Consider the following 26,401-nt stretch of genomic DNA (forward strand, 5'->3'; position numbering starts at 1 on the left):
TGCCTTGCCTCCACAGAATTATTAATTCCTTCTCCAAGTTCTCAGGATACAAAGTCAATTGGTCTAAATCCAAAGCTTTGGCTCTGACAGCATACTGTCCAGTAGTGGCTTTCCAGTCGGGTGCTTTCCAGTGGCCCAAACAGGGCATTAAATATTTAGGTATTTTATTTCCACCAAATTTGTCTGACTTAAGAGTTAATTTTGACCCTCTAATAAAAAGATTTTCGAGCGATGTGGACAGGTGGCCGTCACTACATTTATCGATGACTGGGAAGGTCAATGTAATTAAAATGAATTGTATTCCAAAATTCAACTACCTGCTACAGTCACTCCCTATAGATATCCCCCTCTCTTATTTTAAGCAATTTGAAAGTATAGCGAAGTCCTACATTTGGAATGGTAAGCGTTCCAGATTACACTTCAACAAATTACATAGGCCGATTGACAAAGGTGGACTAGGCCTACCCAAGATTTTGTTTTATTATTATGCTTTTGGTCTCAGACATTTGGCTCATTGGTCACTTCCACCTGAAAGGGCCCCTCCTTGGTTTTGTATTGAACAAGAAGTTCTTGCCCCTATTTCGCCATTGCAAGGCCTGTCTATCAAATTAACCGGTGAAATTAAGTTACACCCAGTCATCTCGCATTTGAACTCAGTATGGACAAAAAGTGTCCAGAATGTTTAATTCGGACATTTATTTGAATGCTGCTTCGAGCATATGGTTGAACCCAAAATTATGTATTGATAAGTCCCCTTTCTGCTGGTCAGAGTGGATTGTCAGGGGGGTTGCTGCACTCGGTGATCTATACGAGAACGGAGTGTTGAGATCCTATGATAATTTGACTCAACATTTGGGGATTCCCAGATCTCAGTTTTTTAGGTATTTACAGTTGCGCCACCTGCTCTGTACAATTTAAGATTTTGCATCGATTTTATTGGACCCCCTCTAGAATGTATAGGCTTGGTCTTAAAGACACACCCACCGGCTGGAGATGCCAATCGGAAGACGGGGACACATCCCATGTTTTCTGGGGATGTGTTAGGATACAAGAGTTTTGGTTGAAAGTACAGAGATTCGAATGCGAAGTGGTCAACACACAGTTTTCGTTTTGCCCCAGACTGTGTGTTTTGGGGGATGTAGCGGTCCTGCATGTGGGTGATAAATACGTGGAGAGTTGGGTCCTGACAGGCGTGATAATTGGCAGGCGGTTAATTCTCAAGGGATGAAGTCGTCTGATGTGCCCTCGTTTCGTGAGTGGTGCGTTGAGCTGGGTAGGGTGGCGGCGGTTGAGGAGATGGTGTACAGAAGGCTGGATATTTTCATTAGGAAGTGGGGTGGTTATCTAGCCTTTTTGGAGGGTTCTCGGGGAGGGGAAGTGGAGAGGAATTAGAGTTTTTAAAAAAAAAATATATATATTTTTTTTTTCTATGTCTAAATATTTCCTGTTTTATTGTCTATTGTGTGCCTTTGTCAGCTGACTCCCGATTACTAGAATGCTTGTTTGTGTCGGGTGGGGTGGAGGGATTATTGCTCGGGGAGGAAAAAAAAAAGTTTTGATTTCATGTGGTTTGAGGTTGTATTTTCTATTATGTCTGTGTGATTTGCTGCATAAATCAATAAAAATTTATAAAATAAATAAATAAAAAAGTATCCAGCTAACACTGTGTCAAATGCTAACCTGTAGCTCCAGCTTATGTTTCCAGGCATGGAAGCTAGCATTTCATGTCCAGTTATGCCATGAAAGCTCTGCTTTTCATGCTTTTGCTTAAAGAGTGTTTTATGCACATTGCAGCTGATGTGCATTACAGTCGCCTCAGGCACAGTAGGTCACATATGATGCAGAATGAAATGAAGGAAAAATGGTTCTGTGGCAGCTTTACATCTTTACACCCAAAAAATATAATAGAATTGTCTCAGCAAAGCTTACCATGTGACTCTTCCAGAACAGGTTTAGATTCTTCAATTCTTTCCTCCTCTGCCTTCATGCTCTCCTCCTCCATCTCCTCCTCCCTAAAACAAACAAGATCAATGAAGCAAACAAATTAAACCCTTGCCTTTTTAAATAAATCATCTGCACAGTGCCAAACTATCGCTATTAAATTTGTGTATTTTGTAATCTAGTTCCAAATTTGTAAAACAGTATTATGTACAATTCAATTAATGGATGTTTGAAGAGCTCTTACATTGGAAGTGTATCCTCAAGCTTCTTCTTTGGTGGCCTCCCTCTTCTTTTCTTCTCAGGCACTTTGTCATGAGTCTCACTGTGAAAATGGTATGCATGAATTGAGATACACTAGTTACTCACAATTTCTGTCATACATTTAAGTTTTTCTAACCATGTGGCATTGCAGCCTCTTGTGACTATCTATACCTGTATTGGGGAGACACTGGTTTGACTGGCTCCTCTTTGTACAGCCGCGTACCATAAAAGTACCAGTAGAGGGCTCCAGCCCCATCTTGGCCCAGAGGCTCAACACGCAAACTGTCTGCATCCAGGCCCTGCAAACCCAGGATCTCTTTTAGACCAAAACCCTTTTGATCACTTCTATGAAACAGATTTTGCAAGCATTTGTTTAGGCTCACCGCATGGTGAGCCTAAAACAAATGTTTGCAAAATCTGTTTCTTAAATGATGCTCATAAACAAGGTTGCTACCTTGAGTCGGTCAAAGACATCAGCAGCATCAAGACGATAGTCACAGAGTCTGTGTAAGAGCTCCACCTGTGTGCGGGGCGGTAGCTCCTCAAATGTGTGCTCATTCAGTGGGTTGGGCTTGCCTTCCTCCAGTACCCAACGGTAATTGATAATATCTTCCAGGTAACTGCTAAAGGACTGAATCCTGAAAGGATAAAAAAAAAATACTTTAACTGAACTTTGTGTGCATGCCACTGCGTGTTATTTTGCTTTAGTTATTTCCATTCAAAACCACACGTAACCAGCAAAATGTAAAACTCCAGTTTTTAGCACTGAGTTTGATTGATGGACAAGTACACGTCCAATGTGGTTACATGCATTTTCTACCATATTCGAGGTGGATCTCAAAATGTTTTGGACCCCATTTACTCTGGTCTTTGGTGTCATCCTGTTTCAAACAGAATGCCCAATGCAAATTTTAATACCAGACATAAATGGGGCCCATGAAATAATGCAATACTGAATGTAAAGCAGCACTGATTTGGAACTTAAAGACTTAGTTCACCCAAAATTGAAAATTCTCTCATCATTTACTCACCCTCTTGCCATCTCAAACTCATGACTTTCTTCTGGGGATTACAAATTAAGATATTTTATAATCCAGTACGACCCGATTTGGGTGAGTAACAGAGCAAAATTTAAGTCAGGTGCTTGGAAGTGTGAACAAGCTTCTCTCATGAATGTTGAGAGAACCGCCGACATCAAGATTTATAGTGAATAGAACTTCAATTTTGGTCCATTTTCACACAAAGCGATTGTATTGGATTAACTTTTTGCTTCTTCTTTTTTGAGATTAAAACTTTTGGGACCCAATTGAAAAAACACCTCTTACATCCTTCAAAATATCTTTGCTTGTGTTTGTGTTCCACAGAAGAATGTAATTCATAAAAGTTTGAGACAGCATGTGGATGAGTAAATAAGATGAGAATTAATTTATGGTAAACTTTTTCTCTAAAATTGTTTGTCAAGACCTGTGACAGCAGGAAGTGATTCTACAAAATCTTACACTAGTCAAATATGAGAGGTCAAGAACCATTAAGTATACTGCAATCTGTATTATATAATTCAGTTTATTTGTCAAAAAGCAGACAAGTTAGGGCCTTACAGGAACACCCTCATCCTTTTAATTTATTATAATTCACTAATCAATTATTCATATGATTTAAATTCTGCTTAGAAAGCGCTGTGTGTTTTTGTGATGATAGTGCCTAAACAAATATTAGTTCCGGGTGGGGTCAATTTGATCAACCCAAAACCCAGTTCCTGTATCAAGGTACAGGGCAAGGGTGAGCCTTGGGACAACAACAGTGAAGATAGAGTAGAAAGGAGGCTTATCTTAAGAAAGCAGAATGATTTCTCTCTCACAGCTGCAGCCCCCCTGCCATTCCATCCTTCTCTTTCTCCCCCCCCCCCCCCCTCTCTCTCTCTCTCTCTCTCTCATCCGTAACACTCCCTCCCCCATTCTGCTGGGGTGTTTAGCACATGTAGAATGAAAAGGGCACTTCTGTGAAAGGCCAGTGCCATGTGGCCTCCCCCTGGATGCCAGTTGCTGTCGAATTCAATAAAACCCAGTGTCCAGTTAACAGGCAGCCTGAGTGCACAAATGGAATCATTCCTGCCTATCTAGTCATCGACATGGCTCCTTTTTGCTGCTGATGAGGCACTGCTACTGGACTGAGCTCCCTTTAGGGCCCAGTCATTCATCATAGCACTGACTCACACAATAACTCGCACACTTTACTGGAAAGGGGGCCAATGGTTCCTTGACCCACTACTGCTGCAGGTAACTTAGCTCCATAACTATAGCGCTACTATTGGCAACTGGTCACATAATGTTGAATAAACGGAATCTGAGTCAGACACAGGATGTGGGTTGGGCAATAGCATGTACACACTTTAACACAATGGTTCTCAACCAATCAATCAAAGATTTTTGTGCAAATGTATCCATCACTTGGTAGAAGCAAAACTAGGCAATGCCAACAAAGACATCCCCTCGAAAATCTTGTACAAAATCTCTGTAAAATTAAATACTACCCAGATTACACTGAAGCTGTCATGTTTTTATGTTAAATTTATTTCTGGTATCCCAGCTTAATATGCAGAGTCAACTGCAAGTAAGGCATTAGTAGGTTGATTTCACTAATAAGTATAACATTGGCTCTGCAGTACTATCAGAACATTCCTCCGTTTCCCACAGCAACTTTGATGTGAGTTTAGGTGAGACTATCTGTTGGTAAATCCAATGGAAGACGGAGTGAGTTTTCTGGAATTTGTTTGAACAATGTTTATTTTTGCGATTCCATTTAGTGATGCTAGTGGTACAGAAATTACACACAAGCAGAAGCAAAACCAGTTGAGAACCACAGTTCGAACATTGTTCAAGATTCTTCAAGAGCACAGATGAGGGCTGTGAAAACACCCAAAGCATCCCCAAAAACATTCACAGTTGGAACGGCTTGAAAACAAAAAACAATGAAAGATGATTATGAGCAGGGTAACTTACGTGATGTCGCTGCGTTGGTAACATCCTTGCAGCAGCAAGCAGAGGAGGTCTGAGAGGAAGTCTTGGTCTTGTTTCAGTAGTGCTTGCTCAAGTTCCTAAAAAACAGTGAACAGCAGGGAAAAAAGGTTAGCCATTAAATCAGTGTTGAGTTTAACTAGCGGCTGCTTTTATGAACTTCCAATTTAATGTCCTAGCGTGACATATTTACACAGTTCTCTCACTCATGAGAAAACATCCTGGCTAACAAACGGCACATTGCATGTGGCTCTCGTGGTAGTAACATAGATTTATGAATTTCACATGTTAGTTTGACATTTCAGTGAAACGATATAACCTTCTGTTTCAGAACTTTTTAGGTAACTAGAGCTAAACGTATTGGACAGGAGTGCAATAACAAAGTGTTTGACTAACTTATAAGGTTGGCATTAGGCATTATGACAGAAACCAGAGACAGACAAATTGTTGTCATAAGGAACTGCCTGTAGAGCAGTGGTACTCAACCTTAGCCAGTTCAGGAGCCAAACTGACAAACTTTGTTTGCAAGAACAAACAAGCTTTGAATAAGCGCTAAATGTTCGGTGCTTGGCTTCTTGGGGTCATTGTAAATTTGATCTTTTAAACTAAGATTGCACCGCTACAAAGCACACATTTGCACTTTAACACACCATTTGACAAGGATATCCTCATATCTCTGTTTTATTTCCTCACTTGCATGCTAATGAAAATTAGCCTAAGGTCAATTATGATTGGTTGGTTTGTCAGAAGCTCTAAGAGGCACGTCACAGTGACTTGCAATCAGGGGTTAACTTTGGGTGGAATGGCTCGGAACGGTGTTCTGGCACCTCCGATTCAGACTCCGATTTTGTGATCAATTCCGCACAGCATGATATGCAAATATTCTGTGATCTGTGCTGTGTTGTAGGCTGTCGGCTCAATACCCACATGGGACAATCCATGAATGAACACCACTATGCACTTGGACAAAACCCTAGGTTTCACCAAGAGGATTTTCCCCTGTATTGTGTGTACTGTAAGTTGCTTTGGATACAAGTGTCAAAAAATCTTAATGACAATTCAGTAAATTTGCAGTTAGACAGCTAAATGGACATTAAAAACATTAGGTAAACCCTGACCAATACAGTAAGCAATAAATAACTGTCAAGATGGATTAACATGGGCATACTAAAGACCCGAGTATACTTCGGTTGTCCGTGTTACTGATCGCTCCGCACACAGTATGTGTGACATAAATTTTTTATTAGCCAGTCCATGTGTCTTAACGACGCACCGGCCAGATTTTCTCGACTCACGGACGTGGTCATCGTCTGTGCACATCATCGGCACATGCGCTGGCTATTGACTCTACTAAAAGAGTATCACAAAGAAATTGTAGTGGGCATGTGTCAAACACGTTCATATTGGTTTGCGGTCAGAAGAGTATACTCACAAAGGCAACGTGGTCTACCAGGTGCGAGCCAATCCAGAACACGCAAAAACAAAGTATACCTGAGCCTTGAGAGTACAAAACCAAGATTTTGGAAACGTTTAGCATTATAAGAACAATTGCCTTACTGGGCAGTTGGTTGTGGAGTAAAATCCTTGGTAGCGACACTCAAGAGCAAACAAAGTAGGGCTGCACCTAACAATTATTTTTTTAATCAATTAATCTAACGATTCTTTTTCCGGTTAGTCGATTAATCTTACGACTAATTTGCCGATTATTCTAAAGATTTTTTATAATTATTACTTGATTAATATAACAATTAACCCAAAATAAATATAAAAACTTGTCTCATTAATATTTCAATATTTTATTAAATCATCTTCTCTTAAACACAAACAAATGTACAAGAAAGTGTGCACTGCAGGGCATTATTCTGCAACAAAAAACAGTGTTACTATGAATGCAAACTTTAATACAGTGAAAAAGACACAATTAGCATAACATAAAAATATATATAAATAAATAAAAATTTCCAACATTCTTTTGAATGTCAATGTACTAAAATAAAATATTTGATGCCATGAGTGTACCTTCATTTACTATTACTATTATTTTGGATGGCCATGGAAAATGAAGCAATGTGATAATTTTACCTGCTCGCAAAAAGTAGTCCATTAATTTAGCTGATGAACTTTTACCTTTTGCTGACCCTTTATGCTTCGCAGAGCTAATGTGTGCTTCTAAATCACTTGCACCTTTATTAGCAACTGACACATAAGTGCCAGCTTTACATGTCATACATTCTGCTTCCCACGGATCTCGACCTGGACGAAAACATGGGAATTTTTTTGCAAATCTTCTGTAAATTTGCACTTTCGTTTGGACATTGTTTCCACTCAGCTGTCATTTGCTGCTGCTGTCAAGCAACTGTTTGATGCCGAACACAACAGCACTTCGCATGTTCGCGGAGAGATTGACAGGCAGGAACTTGGCCAATAACTGCTGCAAGCCTCTTATAATTGACCAATTGGTGTGCGAGAAGGCGGGACTTACAAAGAAGGGTTAAAGCAATGCAAATACGCGTGCACACACAATGAAGTAATAGACCAGATGCACATCATAATGCAACTAAAGCCGCAAGCCGTTTCTAAATTTAGAAATCCCGCCCGTACGCTTTTTTTAAGGTCCGAAAAAGAGGACACGTATGGTCACCCTACGTTAGCAGTGGTGCAGAAATTACTTTTAACATGGGGGCGATGAGGAAACATTTAGAAAATCAATTTAAAGTGACTACTACTAACAGAAACACGTGTTGTAATACTAATATGTCATGCTTGGGTGGGGACAAAAAGTAAACAGGACTTACGGTGCTGCCTTGCTGCCGTCTTGACGAAGCGTTCTGGGATGCTTTCGCTTCAAGTGTTCGTTCATGGCGGTTGTACTGCTGTGATAAGCCTTTTTCAATTTGCATAGCTTACTCAGCACCACATTGTTGGGTCTCTGGCTAAAATACTCCCACGCTTTAGATGACCGTGGGTGAGTTTTTTTTTAGCTGCAGCTTGTTCTTCGGGGGAATCCATACTTAAACCGGGCACTGCTATTTTAATTACTCCACTGCAACGCGCCGACGCATGTTATGCAAATCGACGTATTTCCGTAATCGATGACGTCGATTACGTCGATGAATCGTCCCAGCCCTAAAACAAAGACATTCTCCGTGTTCTCAGTTAAGCTTCTATCAACAAGATGGAACTGAGGTCCAAGTTTAACCTTGACCCCCTTATTCCCCAATTGTATAGGAGCTATTGGGGGTTTATCAAGCGGCAGTAAGTGGGACTGCAAACTCCAGCATACTGAAAGGACCTAAAAGAAGCTAAGTGACAGCATGAGCCCAAAGTTACAGCTAGCAAAAGCCTACTTCCTTCACTGACCCAGCACAACCCAACCCAGCATGCACTACTCTCTCCTCAGAATGCCAATGCCATTCGAACAAAGACGGAAGGCGAGACCAAGAGAGCAGATGTGTAAATGACCAGTGCTCCATCACCCGTCCATTTTCCTTGATGCCTCATCACAAGAGCTTAGCGACTTAGCACCCTAGTTGCTTTCTTTTGCAAGGCCTCAGCTAGCGGCTCAGTCCCTCAGGCAACAGGGAACACTTTTCAGTTCGAGTATAAAACATCCTCCCCCTTTCCCCATCCAGAGCAGAGTGACACTACAAAATGAACTCAAGGGCAATAGAGGCAGCCCAGTCATTCATTGTGAGATTCACTCAAGCTACAGATTGCTGCTTCTCTCTAGAGAAATGGTGGAGAGAACAGGGTCACAAAGGGTCAGCTCACACACCTCCTGGCTGTGGAGAGGCACGGAAACCAGGAGCCTAGTGTCAGCAGGAGGAAAAGTGAGAGCTTGAAAAACAGGATGAGACACGTTTGTGTTTAAGGTGAAAAAAACAAAAAAAAATATCCTTATTTGGTTTTCTTACTGAGAAAAGTTGGTGGTTATGCTTAACATGCTGAATTCATTATGTATTTGGGCTGACTGAAATTAACAATCTAAAAGCTATTGATTTACCCATCCCGATACTCAATAGTCTAAGGAATCTGTGAAACACCTTAATGAAGATGACAGTTGGTACTGGCCAGGAAGTCCAGAGATGACTGGTCAGGTTATGAAATGAATCCACTGTAACAAAATGGGTTATGGTCTGGACAAATTTGGTAACTCTTAAAGGGATAGTTCACCCAAAAATTAAAATTCTCTCATCATTTACTCACCTTCATGATATCCCAGGTGTGTATGACTTTCTTTCTACAGCAGAACACATTTGAAGAAAAACAGAAAAATATCTTAGCTCAGTAGTTCCTTAAAATGCAAGTGGATGATGATCCGACATTTGAAGCTCAGTCAGCATAAACGTCATCCATACGACTCCAGCGGTTAAAGCGTTACGATCACTTTTGGTGTGAAAAAGATCAATATTTAAGTACTTTTTAACTATAAACCATCACTTTCAATGTGTGTGTATATATATATATATATATATATATATATATATATATACATACACATCCATATACACACACACACACACACAGTTGTGCTCAAAAGTTTGCATACCCTGGCAGAAACTGTGAAAATTTGGCATTAATTTTGAAAATATGAATGATCATGCAAAAAAAACATTTGTATTTAAGCATAGTGATCATATGAAGCCATATATTATCACATAGTTGTTTGGCTCCTTTTTAAATCATAATGGTAACAGAAATCACCCAAATGGCCCTGATCAAAAGTTTACATACCCTTGAATGTTTGGCCTTGTTACAGGCTGCTCTGGAAAAAGACGGTGTGGTTGTTTCAAGGAGCACAATATGACAATACTTGAACAAAAATGAGCTGCATGGTCGAGTTGCCAGAAAGAAGCCAATGCCACAAAAAAGCCTGGTTACAATATGCCCGACAACACCTTGACACGCCTCACAGCTTCTGGCACACTGTAATTTGGAGTGACATGACCAAAATAGAGCTTTATGGTCACAACCATAAGCGCTATGTTTGGAGAGGGGTCAACAAGTATTGTGCTCTTTGAAACAACCACACCGTCTTTTTCCACAGCAGCCTGTATTTCTCTTGAGGTTACCTGTGGGTTTTTCTTTGTATCCCGAACAATTCTTCTGGCAGTTGTGGCTGAAATCTTTCTTGGTCTACCTGACCTTGGCTTGGTATCAAGAGATCCCTGAATTTTCCACTTCTTAAGTGATCAAACAGTACTGACTGGCATTTTGAAGGCTTTGGATATCTTTTTATATCCTTTTCCATCTTTATAAACTTCCATTACCTTGTTACGCAAGTCTTTTGACAGTTCTTTTCTGCTCCCCATGGCTCATTATCTAGCCAGTTCAGTGCATCCACGTGAGAGCTAACAAACTCATTGACTATTTATACACAGGCACTAACTGCATTTTAAAAAGCCACAGGTGTGGGAAATTAACCTTTAATTGCCATTTAAACCTGTGTGTGTCTGTAACAAGGCCAAACATTCAAGGGTATGTAAACTTTTGATCAGGGCCATTTGGGTGATTTCTGTTATCATTATGATTTAAAAAGGAGCCAAACAACTATGTGATGATAAATAGCTTCATATGATCATTATCCTTTCTACTCCTTAATTATTTTTTTTTGCATGAACAGTCATATTTTCAAAATCAATGCCAAAATGTCTCAATTTCTGCCAAGGTATGCAAACTTTTGAGCACAACTGTGTGTGTGTGTGTGTGTGTGTGTGTGTGTGTATATATATACACTATATTGCCAAAAGTATTCGCTCACCCATCCAAATAATTGAATTCAGGTGTTCCAATCACTTTCATGGGCACAGGTGTATAAAATGAAGCACCTAGGCATGCAGACTGCTTCTACAAACATTTGTAAAAGAATGGGCCGCTCTCAGGAGCTCAGTGAATTCCAGCGTGGTACTGTGATAGGATGCCACCTGTGCAACAAGTCCAGTCGTGAAATTTCCTCGCTACTAAATATTCCACAGTCAACTGTCAGTGGTATTATAACAAAGTGGAAGCGATTGGGAATGACAGCAACTCAGCCACGAAGTGGTAGGCCACGTAAAATGACAGAGCGGGGTCAGCGGATGCTGAGGCGCATAGTGCACAGAGGTCGCCAACTTTCTGCAGAGTCAATCGCTACAGACCTCCAAAGTTCATGTGGCCTTCAGATTAGCTCAAGAACAGTGTGTAGAGAGCTTCATGGAATGGGTTTCCATGGCCGAGCAGCTGCATCCAAGCCATACATCACCAAGTGCAATGCAAAGCGTCGGATGCAGTGGTGTAAAGCACGCCGCCACTGCACTCTAGAGCAGTGGAGACGTGTTCTCTGGAGTGACGAATCACGCTTCTCCATCTGGCAATCTGATGGACGAGTCTGGGTTTGGCGGTTGCCAGGAGAACAGTACTTGTCTGACTGCATTGTGCCAACTGTGAAGTTTGGTGGAGGGGGGATTATGGTGTGGGGTTGTTTTTCAGGAGCTGGGCTTGGCCCCTTAGTTCCAATGAAAGGAACTCTGAATGCTTCAGCATACCAAGAGATTTTGGACAATTCCATGCTCCCAACTTTGTGGAAACAGTTTGGGGATGGCCCCTTCCTGTTCCAACATGACTGCACACCAGTGCACGAAGCAAGGTCCATAAAGACATGGATGAGTGAGTTTGGTGTGGAAGAACTTGACTGGCCTGCACAGAGTCCTGACCTCAACCCGACAGAGCACCTTTGGGTTGAATTAGAGCGAAGACTGCGAACCAGGCCTTCTCGTCCAACATTAGTGTCTGACCTCACAAATGCGCTTCTGGAAGAATGGTCAAAAATTCCCATAAACACACTCCTAAACCTTGTGGAAAGCCTTCCCAGAAGAGTTGAAGCTGTTATAGCTGCAAAGGGTGGGCCGACATCATATTAAACCCTATGGATTAAGAATGGGATGTCACTTAAGTTCATATGCGTCTAAAGGCAGATGAGCGAATACTTTTGGCAATATAGTGTATATATATACACACAGGTGCATCTCAATAAATTAGAATGTCGTGGAAAAGTTCATTTATTTCAGTAATTAAACTCAAATTGTGAAACTCGTGTATTAAATAAATTCAGTGCACACAGACTGAAGTAGTTTAAGTCTTTGGTTCTTTTAATTGTGATGATTTTGGCTCACATTTAACAAAAACCCACCAATTCACTATCTCAAAAAATTAGAATATGGTGACATGCCAATCAGCTAATCAACTCAAAACACCTGCAAAGGTTTCCTGAGCCTTCAAAATGGTCTCTCAGTTTGGTTCACTAGGCTACACAATCTGCTGATCTGACAGTTGTCCAGAAGACAATCATTGACACCCTTCACAAGGAGGGTAAGCCACAAACATTCATTGCCAAAGAAGCTGGCTGTTCACAGAGTGCTGTATCCAAGCATGTTAACAGAAAGTTGAGTGGAAGGAAAAAGTGTGGAAGAAAAAGATGCACAACCAACCGAGAGAACCGCAGCCTTATGAGGATTGTCAAGCAAAATCGATTCAAGAATTTGGGTGAACTTCGCAAGGAATGGACTGAGGCTGGGGTCAAGGCATCAAGAGCCACCACACATGGACGTGTCAAAGAATTTGGCTACAGTTGTCGTATTCCTCTTGTTAAGCCACTCCTGAACCACAGACAACGTCAGAGGCGTCTTACCTGGGCTAAGGAGAAGAAGAACTGGACTGTTGCCCAGTGGTCCAAAGTCCTCTTTTCAGATGAGGGCAAGTTTTGTATTTCATTTGGAAACCAAGGTCCTAGAGTCTGGAGGAAGGGTGGAGAAGCTCATAGCCCAAGTTGCTTGAAGTCCAGTGTTAAGTTTCCACAGTCTGTGATGATTTGGGGTGCAATGTCAACTGCTGGTGTTGGTCCATTGTGTTTTTTGAAAACCAAAGTCACTGCACCCTTTTACCAAGATATTTTGGAGCACTTCATGCTTCCTTCTGCTGACCAGCTTTTTAAAGATGCTGATTTCATTTTCCAGCAGGATTTGGCACCTGCCCACACTGCCAAAAGCACCAAAAGTTGGTTAAATTACCATGGTGTTGGTGTGCTTGACTGGCCAGCAAACTCACCAGACCTGAACCCCATAGAGAATCTATGGGGTTTTGTCAAGAGGAAAATGAGAAACAAGAGACCAAAAAATGCAGATGAGCTGAAGGCCACTGTCAAAGAAACCTGGGCTTCCATACCACCTCAGCAGTGCCACAAACTGATCACCTCCATGCCATGCCGAATTGAGGCATTAATTAAAGCAAAAAGGAGCCCCTACCAAGTATTGAGTACATATACAGTAAATGAACATACTTTCCAGAAGGCCAACAATTCACTAAAAAATTTTTTTTATTGGTCTTATGATGTATTCTAATTTTTTGAGATAGTGAATTGGTGGGTTTTTGTTAAATGTGAGCCAAAATCATCACAATTAAAAGAACCAAAGCCTTAAACTACTTCAGTCTGTGTACACTGAATTTAATACACGAGTTTCACAATTTGAGTTGAATTACTGAAATAAATGAACTTTTCCATGACATTCTAATTTATTGAGATGCACCTGTGTATATATATATATATATATATATATGTATATACACACACACACACGGAGGTGGAAAGTAACAAATTACAACTACTCTCATTACAGTACTTGAGTACATTTTTAATTTTTAATTTAATTCTAATTTTTCTACTTTAAGCATAAATAATAGTACTTTTACTTGAGTTGATTGAAAATGAAGTAATCAACTTCGCTACAGTTATTTTTCACCACAATTACAAAGTACAAAAAAAAATACAAAATATTTCAGAATTTTTGGGAAGAAGAAAGTTAAGCGCTAAATCTATTTATAAACTAAAACATTATGTGTGCAACATGATGGAAGCCCGCAGGGCACAGCATCATCAGAATCAGAATGAGCTTTATGCCAAGTGTTCTCACATATACAAGGAATTTGTTTTGGTGATAGGAGAAACAAGTGCACACAGAACATTACAGTGAGACACAGAATATAAAACAAGGTAAGAGTATAAATAATAGCACATGTAACAGAATGGTGTATATCCATGTGCAAGTGATAATATATGTGCAAGGTAGGGGTATGTTCAGTATTGAATTAAATATGTGAATTTACATATCTACATGAGATATGCATTTACATTATTGCATATGGGGGAGTCCTGAGGCAGTTAAATTGTTCATGAGGAAAATGGCCCGAGGGTAAAAACTGTTCTTGTGCCTGGATGTTCTGGTGCTCAGTGCTCTGTAGCGCCGGCCAGAGAGCAACAGTTCAAACAGGGAGTGGGCAGGGTGTGTGGGGTCCAGAGTGATTCTACCTGTACGTTTCCTCACTCTGGAGATGTACAGGTCTTGGAGGGTGGGCAGGGGGGGCACCAATAATCCTTTCAGCAGTCCTGACTGTCTGTTGTAGTTTCCTTCTGTCTGTTTTGGTGGCTGAACCAAACCAGACAGTTACAGATGTACACAGGACAGACTCAATGACAGCCGAGTAGAACTGTGTCAGCAGCTCCTGTGGCAGGTTGAACTTCCTCAACTGGCGAAGGAAGTAAAACCTCTGCCAAGCCTTCTTCACAATGGAGTCTATGTCGGTGTCCCACTTCAGGTCCTGAGAGATGGTAGAGCCTCCATTGCTGCCACAGTACTCTTCAGGAGGATGGTGGTGGGACAGGGCAAACAAATCTCCACTGTTATGAGTGTATTCAGCTCAAGGTTGTTGTGACCTCACCAGACAGCCAGCTGATTAACCTCCCGTCTATATGCAGACTCATCACCATCGCGGACGAGGCAGATGAATGTGGTGTCATCTGCTAACTTCAGGAGCTTGACAGTGGGGTCTTTTGCAGTGCAGTCATTCATGTATAGGGAGAAGAGCAGTGGAGAGAGAACACATCCCTGAGGAGCACCAGTGCTAATAGTGAGGGTCACAGATGTGAGTTTCCCCAGTCTAACTAGCTGCTGCCAATCTGTCAGAAAGCTGGCGATCCATCGACAGATTGGGGTGAGCACGGAGAGCTGGGTCAGTTTGGTTGAGAGAAGATCAGGCATGATGGTATTGAAGGCTGAACTGAAGTCCACAAATAAGATCCTTGCATAAGTCCCAGGTCTGTCGAGGTGTTGCAGGATATAATGCAGTCCCATATAAAAAAAATAAAATTCTGTTGCACTTTATTCTGTTTTGAATACTATTATGATGCTAGTGATACTTTGTAATACAGCACTTTTCATACCACTGTCTCCCAAGATGATTCGCTTATGTTCTCCTCTTTTGTAAGTCGCTTTGGATAAAAGCGTCTGCCAAATGAATAAATGTAAATGTAAATATTGACAGCATCATCCACAGACCTGTTTGCTTGGTAAGCAAACTGAAGGGGGTCCAGCAGGGGTCCAGTAATGTCCTTCAGGTAAGCCAAAACCAGTCTCTCAAACGACTTCATGACCACAGACTTGAGAGCGACAGGTCTGTAGTCATTAAGTCCTGTGATTTTGTTTTTTTTTGGGGACCGAAATGATGGTGAAGCGTTTGAAGCAGCAGGGAACTTCACACTGCTTCAGTGATCTATTGAAGATCTGTCTGAAGATGGGGGACAGTTGGTCAGTGCAGACTTTCAGACAGGCAGGTGAAACACTGTCTGGTCCTGAAGCTTTCCTAGTCTTTTGTTTCCAAAAGACCTGGCACACATCCTCCTCACAGGTCATAAGTGCAGGTTGAGTATCAGGCGGGGGGAGGAGGGGGGTTCAAGGAGGTGTTGGTGTGTGTGTGAAGTGAAGATCAGAGCGGGGTGGGTTGTGAGACTGGGCTTTTCAAACCTGCAGTAAAACACATTCAGTTCATCAGCCATTAATTGACTCGCTACAGAGCGAGGGGAGTTGACTTGTATTTGACTTGTATTTGGTGATGCTTTTTAGGCCTTTCCACACAGATGCAGGATCTTTGGCTGAAAACTGTTTTTTCAGCTTTTCAGAGTAGCTTCTTTTAGCTACTCTGATTTCCTTAGTAAGTGTGTTCCCGGCCTGGTTGTACAATGTTTCATCCCCACTTCTGTAAGCATCCTCTTTGGCATGACTAAGCTGTCTGAGTTTTCCTGTAAACCATGGTTTATCGTTATTGAATGATAAAAATGTCCCAGTAGGGATGCACATATCCTCACAGAAACTGATATATGACATCACAGAAACTGATATATGACATCACAGTATCTGTGAGCTCGTCCAGGTCTGTGGCTGCAGCCTCAAAAACACTCCAATCAGTGCAGTCAAAACAGGCTTGTAGTTCCAGCTCTGCTTCATTGGTCCATCTTTTTACAGTCCTTACTACAGGCTTAGCTGATTTTAATTTCTGCTTGTAGATCGGGAGAAGATTAATCAGACAATGATCAGAGAGTCCTTTGTTAACAATTTTAATTGATTCCATTCACAAGACAGATAAACAACAAAATCGGAATCAGTTATATAAATTAAACCCCTCCCCCCGAACATCCCCCCCAACCGACACAAACACGCACTACAATGGTCACTTAGAATTCTAACTTTTTTTTTTTTTTTTTACAAAAAAAAAAATTACAAATACTTTCAAAAAACAAGAATGCACATCCACAAACTAAAAATCCCTCTCCACTGTGCCTCACCGAGAACCCTCCAAAAAAGCCAAATATCCACAATGATCAGAGAGTCCTAAAGCTGCACATGGGACAGAGCGATATGCATCCTTTACAGTGGTGTAGCATTAGTCCAATATATTTCTTTCTCTGGTGGGGCATGTGATGTGTTGTTTGTATTTTGGCAGTTCACGGGTGAGGTTAGATTTATTAAAATCTCCCAGAATAATGATAAGAGAGTCCAGGTGTTGTTGCTCCGTGTCTTTGATGTGATCAGCCAGCTGTTGCAACACTGCGTTCATGCATGCTTGTGGCGGGATATAAACACTCACCAGAATAAACTAGGAAAACTCGCATGGTGAGTAGAAAGGCATACAGTTGATGAAGAGCGCTTCTAAATTAGGACAGCACATTTTCTTCAATGCTGTTACATTTGTACACCAACTTTCGTTGATGTAAAAGCATGTTCCACCACCTCTCGTTTTCCCCGATAACTCCACGATGCGATCCGCTCTGAACATCCAGCAGATGTAACGCGCTGTCTGGGATGGCTTCACTCAGCCAGGTTTCCATGAAGCACAGAGCAGCGGAGTTAGAAAAGTCCTTATTTGTTTGAGTGAGCAGAATCAGTTCGTCTGTTTTGTTGGTGAGGGAGCGGACATTCGCCAGATGAATACTCAGCAGCAGAGTCCTAAAGCCGTGTTGACGAAGCTTCACAAGCGCACCAGCTTGCTTCCCTCGCATGCGTCTTTTGGATCGCTTGTAGACTAAGATGTCTAATAAAACGTCTGAATAATTAAACACCGGCAAAAAATTATCAGGTATGCTCTGCTAAATATTCAGCAGATCATCCCTGGTGAAACTGATCAGGAAAGAGTGACAAAAAACATGACAAACAAACAAAAGTAACAAAAACACTAGAGAGCTCCACACCGAAGCAGCCATCTGCGGCGCCATCTTTTTTTCATGAGCACAGCAGCTTGCATAAACTGCCGCCGGTGTCCTCTCTTCTCTAGCTTCAAGACTTTCTCCCGTCACGATAAAAGAACTGTAATACTGTGATTTTCTGCTTATTTCATTTTATTCTGGAAAGGATCCATACATTTAGGTACAAGGGAACCATCTGAACACGTTTAACCACTGATCAAACTTCACTTGTTTTTAAGGTACGCAATTTTTTTTAACTGTGTCAAACATTAAAACAATGTAGTTTGACATGTATATATATATATATATATATATATATATATATATATATATATATATATATATATATATACACACACACACACATACATACATACACATATGCACACACAGTATTTTTTATACATTTACAGTACAGTGTGTGTGTGTGTGATATATATATATATATATATATATATATATATATATATATATCTATCACACACACTCACACACACACTCACACACACACTCACACACACACTCACACACACACTCACACACACACTCACACACACACTCACACACACTCGCGCGCGAGAGGATATTCACGAGAGGATGGAGTTCAAGCGGTCTCTTGTGTGACGTAATCTCACATTCTCCACTCGGTTGAGACATCCAGGATAAGCACACAAATGCACCATTGTGAGTAAAGAAACAGATAAATACAGATCTAAACCAAAACAAACCAAGCTACTGTACAGTGTTCCTCCTCCTCACTTGTAAACAGCGATGCTCTTCCAGCTGTGATGCAAGTGCATCTGTTCTCGCTTGTTTCAAATGCCAATGCGATTACACGTCACATGCACGTACCGCTGCTGCTGATGATAAATGATTTAGAGTTTACAAAAGTACTTAAATATTTATCTTTTTTGCACCAAAAGCAACCGTGCCGCTTTAAAAGACATTAAATTAACAGCTAGACTCATATGGATGACGTTTATGCTGACTGTCTGTGATTGTTGGAGCATTTCACTTGCATTTTCAGGACCTACTGAACGAAGATATTTTTCAGTTTTTCTTCAAATGTGTTCTGGTGAAGAAAGAAAGTCATACACACCTGGGATATCATGAGGAGAGTAAATAGAGAATTTTCATTTTTGGGTGAACTATCCCTTTAAAAATTCATTAGGAAAGTAATTTCACGCTGCTGCTCAAAAGCTGTTGCACTCGCTTCCTGCTTGACCGACACTCACGCGAGTTGCGCCACAGCTGGACCTTCTTTCTGAGCTTACCAACATGATGTAAACATGCAAGGACGAATGTTTTATGTCTGTGATTTCGCACTAAATCCGTCCTGACAGCTCTAAATAAAAATCATTATTGTAGGCTTACCTTAGTGAATCAGAGTAAGACAAGGACAGGGTTTTGCACATGGATTTATGTACTCACTCAATTATAAACTTTTGTTAATTGTAACCAAAGAAATCTTATGTGGTGCAGCTTTAATGTCACATCTACTTGCATCCATCTTTTCACAACTCACACAGAGTGTTTGGGGTCGTCAGAAATGTCCAGGATCGGCTACGAGTGATGGGCCCTTCCACACGTCCCTTAGATCCTGTGTTAACCTCACAAAACCTCCTGCTCTCTTGACAGTTAGTGGGCCAGAATGGGCACATCTATCCGTGCAGCCTCAACTTTGATCACACTTCAAACCTGAGGCCGGCTGTGGGGGATTAACACAAGCCCACTCCGCTTTTGAAGATACATTCAGCAGCTCAGATGCCAGAGAGGGGGATTTAATGTAATGTATGTCCTTTCCTTCACAGAACCAAAGTCTGGCTAAACAGATCCCCAAAGATCTCGGATCTCAATCTTCTTTTCTAACCAGCCAGCCAAACAGGTATGGTAGTTGTACAGTTGCTATAAAAAGATGATAGACAGATGGGCAAGAATCCAAAATGATAGCATGTGATGTCATTTTCAGGCAAGTCAATGGGCAAGACTTTAATGAAAGACTGGCAGTAATGCTGGCATCCTTATTCAGAGGTCTCGATTAGGGTGATTTGTTTTGATTTTATTCATCAATTCGAATTAACGTTTTGACAAATTTATTTTAAAAACGAGAAATTAAGATTTTGTATAAAAATATTAGCAAACGGTATATGTTGTCAATCCACAAAGGCTGAATAAGAAAGAGAAATGTCATAGTGCTTGGCTTGTACTCAGCTACACATGGGTGCACTCCAAATCAAAGTAACATAGGTTCACAACATGGAGACTGATATAAAAGCCTGTGCTGTGTTGAATGCTATAGACCTTTTTCACACGGGTTTTGTAACGCGGAAGTAAATGATTGCAGGGTAAACTTTGACAGCGGTGAATAGGAGTGAATGGGAAACCACAGCAAAATAAAATAGCTGCAAGCAGCGATGACGGGCCCAAGCACCATGGGTCCATTTCCAACCTGTGGCTTTTGGAAAACAATGCAAGGTGGACACATACATTTGGCATTTGACATTATTCAAAATAATTTTGAAGCAATTTGGGTAAATATAAGAGGACTATGTTAATGCCTGTTGTAAGAGCCACACTTCCTGCTGCCATGTGGTGGCGCTTTCACCATTAATGCCTCGCCATGGCAACACCGTTCGATATATCAAAAATATGTTCACAGTTTAGCATCTTCAATGTCTTGGCATAATGTTGTCTAAATGTGGTGACAGTCTCATGAAACCCCTAGGAGGAGTATTTAAAAGTTCAGAGACTGCAATATTAAAAAAATCCAAAATGGATGACTTCCTGTTGGAAGGAGCTAATAACTATAATTATGAAAGTTGTCTGGCTTGATGAGAACTACACATGTACCAAAATGTGTAATGTGAATGTGAAAATGGGGGTGCTACAGAGGCCCCCCTACACACCCATGCATGAACTTTTGCCCAGCCCTAATGGCCAACAACTTTGATGTGTGTGCAAATTTTCATGAAATTTTAAGCATGCCAAGTGCCTCAAAAACACCCAAATATAGGAAGAAAGTAATAATAACAATTAATGTGTTGCCATTGTCTAATAGTCGTTTGATCTAATTTAACGTAACATGAGATCATATGAAACGCTAATGATGATGCGTGAGAGCAGCACTGCAGTTCACACCTGACTGAGGAGAGGAAGAAAGAACAGCTCACAGTCCAGATGCACTCTAAACTTTCCAAACAGCTTCAGGTGATGTAGATCACAAAGTATGAGGGAATAATACAAAAATACAAAACTAAATACAGAAGCACTCCCGTTGTGAAATACATCGGAGCCAGAGCTGCCGTTCTACTGAAGCAAAACTTGCGTGTTAGAGCGTCTTTAAAGGAAACCTCTCACTGTTATATCTTTAATGCATCCTTTATTAAAGTTCAAATAATAAGGAAGCAGTTCATGTAAATAACTACTAACTCTGAAACTCGCATTTCTCTATGTGGTCAGCACCTCTTCTATGAGTTGCGCGAAGTGTCCCGATCTAAAGGGGAGACAGATTGAAACTGCACCCGGCTGAGGAGAATTCCAATCGAAAGTGATCATCCCTATGCCCTACTCACTACGAAAGACAGAGCTCTTGATGTGGGCACTCTGAAGGGAGTGCCCACACCAAGTGCCCCCCCCCCCCCATTACAAGCAGTGTTGGGTAACATTACATTTAAGGAGGCCCTATTATGCTTTTTGGGATTTTACCTTTCCTTTAGTGTGTAACATAGCTCTTTGTGCATGTAAATAGTCTGCAAAGTTACAAAGCACAAAGTCCATGCAAAAGGGAGTTATATTTTCTCCCACAGACAAGGGCTACTTAGGCCTGCCCTCAAACAAACGTAGTTATAGCCGAGGCCATGATGAGTTTGGTTAGTGTTGTCGCCATGTGGAGAAGATGCTGTTTTCTTCACTGCAAAAGCAAAACCTCTTTGTTTGGACTTCCAAAAGGCAGACGAATTGAAGTATCAGTGGTTAAAATGTATTTTTACCAATATTCCTCAGCAGTACAACTAGGGCTGCCCCGGACCAAAGATTTTCCCAGACGACTAGTAGACGTTAGTTTAAGCCATTAGTTGACTAGTTTACTTAAATATATATGTTGGGGGGGCATCAGAAAATGGTTTCAGGGCTGAGAACGGCACCGTTCGAAAGTTTGGGGTCACTTGCCTGAAAAGTTTCTCATGATCTTAAAAACCTTTTGATCTGAAGGTGTATGCTCAAATGTTTGAAATTAGTTTTGTAGACAAAAATATAATTGTGATAAATTGCGCCAGAGCATGTCAGGGGAGGTACGGAGATTAAAGATAATTTCACCGAGTAAATTCAAAAGATACATAAATACAGTAAAAATGTATCGTGAAGATAAATTAAATTATTGGCATAATGGACCATAGTCCAACTTAATAGACTGTAGCTCTATGGTGTCATAATATTGTTAATGTTGAGAGCACAACATGCATATACTGCGAAAGAGCATCCATGTACCGGTTGCGCCAGAGTGAACAACTCTCACTCAAAACGGAACGTGTGCTCTCAAATAAACTATGCTGCTCTATGACATTCATAAATCTATTATAAATCATGAATCTGCCTCTGTTCATTCATATTCTGCTTCTGCAGACATGTTATATCAAGGGAGAAATGATACCGGAGTTTGATTAATCAATTTTTTTTTTAGGAAATGCAGCATAATACATGGTTAAATTCGTATTCGTAAATTCGTAGAATGATAGGCTATTATGCTTGCTGACGATGTAAGTGATGTGAGCAAATAAAACAGTCAATAAAACATCTGTTGCGACTGACATCTTCCATCAACTCTGCACAAGTTTATCTAGGGTACAGAAAATCTGAAAATATGCGGAATATAATCACTTGTCCATTATTATGAGTTTAACATATCGGGTTGACGTGACAAACTGCAGTTTCACACAGAGATTGAGATTGGCTCATGTGCTGCGAGTTTATCACAGATATAGGCTAAAAACAGTTAGGCTAAGTATAATCCCATTGTCATGAGGACAAACAGGTATTTTTAATTAAAAGAAATAATGCAGAATATGGTTTCATATTATTAATAGAAACATTTATAGCTGTTAAGCAAACATCAGTGTATAACGCATTGCCAAATGAGTGTGTCAGACTGAATTAAAGGTTATTGATCATCATTGGTGAATTACAAGGGGGGCGTGGTCTTACTGTCCAAGACTATGAAAACCCATGTTTTAGGCCAAGTTTAAAATTGATCTCTATCAATTAATGCATGTGCACCCATGCACTCGCATTCTCCATGAGATGGCACTCACACAAAAGGAAAAGATATTCATCAGTGTTTCCCGTTAATTACCTAGACTGTGTTGTCCCGCCACAGTTTCATAATGAACCAGAAATATTTTTATACTTCTCATAATAACATAAAAGATCTCTAATGTTGTGTTTTGCACTGTTGCTTCGGCAAAGCATCTCTCACTCCCAGTCATTCAGCACCCCCCGTATACACACATGCTCACACACACACACACACGCACTGGAACCAATTATCTAATGTTAACGTTATTACCAGCAGTTCTGACAATGTAACCATTAGGGCTGTCAATTGGGCAAAGAAACTAAATTCAAATTTTTATCTTAATTTTTCTAAATTCAAATTAAATTCAAATTTTAAAGTCAGCTGATTTTTTTAAATTGACGTTATTTCCTTAGTCCACAAAAGGGTGCACTGAATACATATAACCATACAGCACCGTGTTATATTACTGCAAAGAACATTCCTGGCTGTTAAACATTCCATTTTAAACTAAAGTGCATAAAATAAAAAAATAAAAAAAGTTTTAGTCGGTTCATATTCTTAAATTTTAAGTCAAAAGTAAAATGAGGGGGGAAACGCTTCAATAGGCAGTTCTGTGTTGTTACCATGGTGTTACACTTGCACTGGAGCCACAGTATATACTACCACAGACTAGTTGAACTTCATAATAACAGTGATATACCACAGTGTATTTCATTAATTACAGCTGTATGTAGGGTAAAATTATTCCAAGATAGCAGTGGTATTTGGCTGAACTCGGTGGTAAAGCGGCTCATGATCCCTGGTCAGGGGCTTTTCAAACAGATGGAACACAACAGAAAGGAACAGAACGCGAGGATCTCGAGACACACATTTCCAACTTGAACTCCTTTACAGACAAACCCATTGCTTAATTGAAATGCTGAAAAGAGAGCAAGACGCAAAAACCAAAGACCTCCACCTACTGTTAGGGGCTGTTCACACTGAACGCTTTTGCAACCATCAAGTTTACCATTGTTTTTGTATCTAAACGCGCTAGACGAACGTCTTTGTTTCGCTTTGTTTTTGTTTATTCAGCATCTCATGCAGGAGCACTGTTTTTTAGATGGCGTGTCAAGTTGAAAAGAACTTTAAAATGTGTCTCAAGACACCTGGTTTCTGTTAAACTGTATTTTGTTGCACTTCATCTAGCCTTTTTTAGCGCAAGAATGCAATCGGTCTGAAGTCATCGCCAGTGCTTGGCACACATCCAAAATTTGAATGCACAGTTTTAGCATTCGAATGTGCGTATTTTTTATTAAATTCGATGAATATTTGAATTTTGAATTTTAATTTGACAGCCCTAGTAACTATTTTCAGCATCTGAGGAGCAAGTTCAACACAAGTAACCACTTTTGCTTCATTTCTTTAATGACTCACAGGGCTCGATATTAATGCTTGTCCGCTTGTCTGGGACAAGTAGGATTTTTGAAGGGGCAAGTGAAAGAGTTTTACTTGCCGGACCGGACAAGCAGACTGATTAAAACGTCAATAACGAAAAAATAAACCAGCTATATTTGTGATAGCCTAGGCCTGGGTCACTTATTAGAAAGTTCATTTTCTTATTCTGCTGTTGAAAGTAATCAAGAGCACATCATTTTATAATTCGCTAGTGATCTAGTAACAGCTGCGCCCTGTTTGATTGACAGGTGGCATGTTTGTGTGTGCTGAACATGCGTGTGTTCAGAAAATGCTTGCACTAATGCGCACCTTAATGGTCAAATACATTTCAAAATTCTGCCAAAATGCCCGTCTTGGTGAGGTATTCATGTAAACACAATGAGTTATGTCTAAAGTGAATGGAGAAAAAAAGCAGATTTGTATTAAAATATCGGACTTGTAAGTATAAATGTAAGCTAATAGACCTGCTGCTGTCTAGTGTGTCATAATAATCAAACAACCATAACAAGAAAACGAGAAAACACTCAACTGCTCTTGACTGAGTAACTTTAGTAGCTTTAAAAAGTATTAATGTATTATAATTATACAGTAAAGACCAGTAGTAGTTTGTTGCATTTCATTCTGAATGTTTCCTTGAATACTTGATAGCCTACTGCTGTTAAAAACTTTTAAATCTGTTAAAAAAAAGCACTGAATTTTCTTAATTTGTATTTTTTGTTCTATTATTTTTAATCTATTTCTATTCATTGCTGTTTTTTATTGTTATTTTATTACTGACTGTTTACTAGTCTTAATTAATAACTTGAAACCATTCTTCCATAATTAACATATTTGTTAGTGTTATTATTTGTTGTGGTATTGAAGCTGGTATTGAGAATTGTCAGATTTCACTACCGACTGCTGAAATTTTGGTATTGTGATCATGTATAGACTTTATTGTACATGGTAGATCTTGCTGCAATAACATGATGAAAAAGTGTATCTCTTTCCATAGAATTATAAGCATCCCTGCTGTTAATGGTGGCGATGGATGTTTTTCCTTTATTTGACTATTATTTGTAATATAATTATATGACAATAGCCCTACCCAGTGCAGTTTACATTTCTGTCACAGAGAATTGAGTTGATTGCATAGGTACACTATTAGGTTGGGCATCGGTCATAATTTTAGAAAAATATACAACAAACTTTGACATGTTACTTGAACTTGTAACTTAAATGTCCTTTTTTCTCTCTGGACAAGTAACGTTTTTACTCGGACAAGTGAATGACCAATTTACTTGTCGGAGGACAAGCACATGGCAATGCTTAATGTCGAACCTTGGCTCCAACGTATGCTCTAGTCGATTTTGTGTTTTCACCATTGTGAACTGCGTTAATCTCTGTCTCATTTACCATGCTTTTGTTTGTGTGACTTTTTTGCCATGTCATAACCATTTATATCTATACAACCAATGTGTTTATAATTAAATTACTACTAGAGCACAAAATTGTTTACAAGAGCAAAGTTCTTCATAGATCTAGCCTCTAAATTTTGCTCTCAAAATGCACAAGACTGATGCATTTAACTTTAAAATGTACAACATTTTAGTGGTCGACTGATATATTGCAGAGGCCGGTAAATCGGACGATATTCTGACTTTTTTAATTATCGCATCAGCTATTACATTTTCCCGTTTGGCCGATTTGTTTCTTGAGGGTGCCGAAAATCGCCTGCTTGCATATGAAGTGACTGAGACATGTAAACAACCAGTCACGGTTATTTTTATTGTTACGTGCCATCGCGTTACTAGAATAATAGACCGGTGTGCAACACGGTCCGCAAATCAGAGTCAGACGCGTTTGAGCTCATAATGTTAAAGTGCTCACCTGTTTCATTCTCCCTCTCTCTCCTCAACAATTGAACTTGTA

At 40.2% G+C, this 26,401-nt stretch overlaps 1 protein-coding gene across 2 annotated transcripts in view; it reads right to left on the bottom strand.

Annotated features, from left to right (window-relative positions):
- Positions 1 to 26,401, bottom strand: part of LOC127437814 (chromatin remodeling regulator CECR2-like) — a 60,432-nt gene that overhangs the window by 10,927 nt on the left and 23,104 nt on the right. For both annotated transcript variants that reach the window (XM_051693003.1, XM_051693004.1), the window contains exons 2-6: positions 5,202 to 5,296; positions 2,657 to 2,840; positions 2,374 to 2,501; positions 2,186 to 2,263; positions 1,930 to 2,012 (exon numbers count right to left, since the gene is read on the bottom strand). In XM_051693003.1, coding sequence (XP_051548963.1) covers positions 1,930 to 2,012; positions 2,186 to 2,263; positions 2,374 to 2,501; positions 2,657 to 2,840; positions 5,202 to 5,296 — 568 coding nt within the window. The remainder of the gene's footprint in view (positions 1 to 1,929; positions 2,013 to 2,185; positions 2,264 to 2,373; positions 2,502 to 2,656; positions 2,841 to 5,201; positions 5,297 to 26,401) is intronic.

Source organism: Myxocyprinus asiaticus, chromosome 48 (genome assembly GCF_019703515.2).
Source record: "Myxocyprinus asiaticus isolate MX2 ecotype Aquarium Trade chromosome 48, UBuf_Myxa_2, whole genome shotgun sequence".
NCBI lineage: Eukaryota > Metazoa > Chordata > Actinopteri > Cypriniformes > Catostomidae > Myxocyprinus > Myxocyprinus asiaticus.